This window comes from Capsicum annuum, chromosome 12, assembly GCF_002878395.1.
Source record: "Capsicum annuum cultivar UCD-10X-F1 chromosome 12, UCD10Xv1.1, whole genome shotgun sequence".
NCBI lineage: Eukaryota > Viridiplantae > Streptophyta > Magnoliopsida > Solanales > Solanaceae > Capsicum > Capsicum annuum.
The window spans coordinates 20,409,040-20,413,248 of record NC_061122.1 but is presented as its reverse complement, the minus strand read 5'-3'; the positions used below and the strand labels follow the sequence as shown (position 1 = coordinate 20,413,248).

The following is a 4,209-nucleotide window of genomic DNA, read 5'->3' as shown; positions in this document are numbered from 1 at the left end:
TCTCACGCTTTCTTAGTCTTCAAGTGCATATCATCTTTTTTCTTTTCTTTCAATTTCTGTACTTGCTTTATTTTCTAGGTTTTACCTCATCACAAATCACGATACTATTGTAACCTTGTTTATCTAGGCATTTACATGTAAATTAAAAGATTTCTAGCCTTTTATCTGTCTCCCTGTTTGGCCCCTCACCTTCTCAGTGTATGCTGAGAAGCATAGCTCCTAATCTCTCTCTCTCTTATTGCATGTAAAGAAAGTAGAATTCCCATGACAATTTGAGACAATGTTAATGCATGACCTATAACTATGTGATTTCTTTTCAATATGAACACAAGTTTATACACAAGGAGGAAGAACAAATAACTCGCTACAAGTCTAAAGACCAAATAAAGGAGTTGCATCAAATAAAACAGAGCCCTTCTATTTTGTTGAATCCAGTCAAGAGAGGATATCATGAAAAAGACCATGTAGTTTAGACCTCTGTTAAGTATTTTCTCTAGATCTTTTGCAAGGAGACGGGCTAGGCACAATCTTAGCTTTACTACTCTTCTGATATATTCAGTTTAGTTTGTAAATTAACCAAATCCAAACAGGAAGAGGTTTCCAACAAGTATATGACAAGGAATTGTGTGTTTGGTATAATATCAAAAAGAAATCTGATGTGTAGGAGTTTATATCAATGGTATTTGAGAAAACTCCATATGTACTGCAGTCTGCAGCCTCATGATAAAGTGTGCTATAGTCCTCATTGATAAATGCGTATGACTCCTTTAAATTTTTAAGATCCATGTAAATAAACTGGTATAAGCGACCAGCTCTTTAACTCCTTGCAGGACTTTGTGGTGCGAAATGATATGGGATGTTAATTTATATCTTCTTCCTGTTTCAATTGGTCATCAATTTTCCATTAATTTCACTTTGCTTTTCTGGAATTGCAGCGTGAGAGAGACATGTGGAAAGGAAGATGTGGATATTGCATACAGGCACTTCAAGGCATTTTACCAGTCATTCTCAAGCATATACAGGAAGTTGAATGTGGATTGATAACTGGTGAAGTGAAAACCTTAGCCTTTTAGTTCACAACCCCTTGATAGCATAATTCTTTTCCTTAATTTGTTCTTGGCGCTGTAAGGGTAGTAGACCTTTTAGCTAAGCACTCTAACTAAACTAGTACATTATTTTGGGGCAAACGCAACAATATAATAAATTGTTTCAGACGGCACATTGGCTGGTAATTTCTCTGACATTGGTAAAACCCAAGAAAATTCTCATAATTTTGAACTGCCTAAATCGCCTAGAGGAAGTGATTTGGAACAACAATTACTTTCATTCCAGTGCCTGACGTTTGTTGGCTTCCATTTGATCACTGGCAGAACTCGAACCCATATCACCTTCAAATTCAGGTTTCCTCTTGGCATTTATTGCTGCTAACTTCCGTCTCAGCTCTGATAACAAAGCTTGATTCTCCTGGTTGAGACGTTGAGCTTTCTTCCGCAGCCTCTCATTCTCCATCATAATCTGACAGTTGCGCAGGTACAGCTCTGAATTCTGTCTCTCCATTGCTGTATTGCTTGCTTTGAACTGAAGGATAGATATCATAACAAAAGCAGAAAAAAAAGCCCAGATTAGAACACCACACACAGAAACACAAGGCAGAGCAGATAATACAGTAAACTATCCTTCATATACAGTAAGCATGAAGACATGTTATATATTGTGCATGAAGACATGTTATAATGAATATAAAATGATATTTTTCAGGCGAGTTTCAACTATGTTGCTCGGACTCTTCAAACATGCCGACGGATGCGTGGATCCGTGTTGGATCCTCCGAAAATAGTGCACTTTTGAAGGATCCGACGCGGGTGCGATAACTTTTTTGGAGAGTCCGAGCAACTTACAGTTTCAAGGATCTAATAAGCAAGCTAACTTCTACTGACAGAACTGAATGTAACAATTGGTCCATTTTCTATACCAGAATACTTTAGTAAAAACATTAATTCTTAGAAGAACAGAGGAAAACAAAAAAAAAAGGAGCAAGAGTAGAAACTGAAAAAAATACCTTGTGTTTAGGAACTCAAAAGGGTCAGTACCTTCAGAGTGAATCTAATTTTTCTGGGCTTTGTTTGAAAATATTCATGTTTATATAGTCTCATATACATGTAAACTTGGTACATGCTAATTGATAAACATGCCAAGAGGCACACGAGAATAGCACAGTTCACTAGAAAAGGTAGTAGTATTGATTGATTAGCTGATCACAGCAAAGCCCCCACACTTTTTCTTTATCCTCATATAAAACACAGGTCAAAGTGCACTTTAACCATCAAGTGAGGGAAAGAGAAAAACTTCCATGTTTTTTACGAAGAAGATGCTAGATTTTGCTTTAAAAGTGAGAAAATGTTGGGGTGTGTTTGGTGTGAATGGAGAATATTTTCCATGGAAATTTAATGGGTTGCCTATTAAATATTTATACATAATCAATTTCCTAATACAAAGTGAATATAAATAAAAGTTATTGAGTTTTGGTAAGCATAAGATATTATCTGAACAGCATTTATATTCTATTATTTAGACAAATACTATTGGTGCGGACGTGGGGGTTGGGGGCAAGGTCAAGGGTGGAGCTAGAAGTCCACATATGGGTTCAGTTGAATAACAATGCAAAACTTGTGGTCAATTAAATAAGTTCACCGTGTTGAAATATCCTAGACATGTATGAGCAACATAAAGTTAAAGCCTATGCTTGACGAGCAACATATCTAAGTTTTAATTTTTGCTTATAAGGTAGAACTTTTGGTCAAATTAAACATATTTATTATCTTAAAATATCCTAAACTTCTGACTTATGGGCAAAATTATTTTGTGTCCACAATTTGTGCATTATGTCTAGCGAATACAAAATTTGTTAAGTGAAGCCAAAAATCAAGATCATTCTTTGTGGAGGTTATTTGTGAACACTTAACCAAACAACATATTTGCGTTAAGATACAAAATTGTACAAATATTAAATTTAGAATTTAGTTATAAACAATTGAAGTTGTCGTTATAAATTTTAGAAGCCAAAAAAGTTAAAAATAATGGCTCCAATGCTACTTATGAAATTTGTTTTCCTACTTCAATATGAAAAGTAATAATAACAATCCTTAAAGAGCATCTTGTCAAACCAACCAGTGAGAAAATTGAACCATACCAAACACACCCTTAGGCTGATTTTAGAGAGAAACACTATAGCACGTGGATTTTGCTTTGTATAATAATATTGTTAATATAAAAGAATAAAGGCATGAAAAGGACATTATTTCATAGATGCCTCTTGTGGTGCAGACATAAGCATGTTTACGTAAGGCTTGAACACGGGAGACAGCTGAGGGCTATAACATTAAAAAAAAATTAAGAATTCACGTGAGGAAGCTCAATTTTCTTATTTCATTTTATATTTATAGTGTTCGGATTAATTTTTACAAATCTCGATTAAAATCACGGAATATCTGCCACGTAGGACAAATGGGGAGATCACCTAATGTTCTTTTGGTCCTTACTGGAATTTGAACCTAAAACCTCATATTCTTCACTTGCTTTACTGACCACTATGTCACACCCTTGGATGCGTGGAAAACCTCAATTTTTTATTTTATTTTATCATTGTGGTGTTTGAATTAATTTTTCTAAATCTCGATTAAGATCATGGGATATTTGTCTCCTAAGCCAAATAGAAAGATCACCTAGTGTATTTTTTGGTCTAACTGAAATTCGAACCTAAAACCTAATGTTCTCAACCCGTTTTATTGATCAGTATGTCACACCTTTAGGTGTGTGGAGAACCTCAATTTTTTAGTAATTTTATAATTATGATGTTCGGGTTAATTTTTGCAAATCTTGACTAAGATCACGGAATATCTGTCATCACAAATGGAAAGATCATCACCTAGTGTTTTTGGTCTTTACTGGAATTTCAGCCTAAAACCTCATGTTCTCAACTCACTTTATTGAACACTATATCACAGCCTTGGGTACGTGGGAAACCTCAATTTTTTTTCATTTTATAATTATGAAGTCCGAGTTAATTTTTGTAAATCTAGACTAAGATCACGGAATATCTGCCATCTAGGATAAATGGGAAGATCACCTAATGTTTTTTGATTTTTACTGGAAATTGAACCTAAATCTCATGTTCTCAACCTACTTTATTGATCACATGTCACATCCTTC

At 34.7% G+C, this 4,209-nt stretch overlaps 1 protein-coding gene across 2 annotated transcripts; it reads right to left on the bottom strand.

The window, feature by feature from the left end:
• Window positions 1–970: 970 nt before the first annotated feature.
• LOC107849732 (protein LITTLE ZIPPER 3) lies at window positions 971–2,410 on the bottom strand. 2 transcript variants are annotated; one of them, XR_007048217.1, is made up of 2 exons: window positions 2,060–2,410; window positions 971–1,578 (listed from the first exon to the last, which is right to left on the bottom strand). XR_007048217.1 is itself a non-coding variant. In XM_047400844.1 (2 exons), exons 1-2 carry the CDS (start codon window positions 2,172–2,174, stop codon window positions 1,324–1,326), a joined length of 339 nt encoding a protein of 112 aa, XP_047256800.1. In that variant the 5' UTR covers window positions 2,175–2,395; the 3' UTR covers window positions 971–1,323. The 2 variants fall into 2 exon arrangements, 1 of the variants encoding a protein (XP_047256800.1); XM_047400844.1 differs by having other exon boundaries at window positions 2,091–2,395.
• Window positions 2,411–4,209: the final 1,799 nt, after the last annotated feature.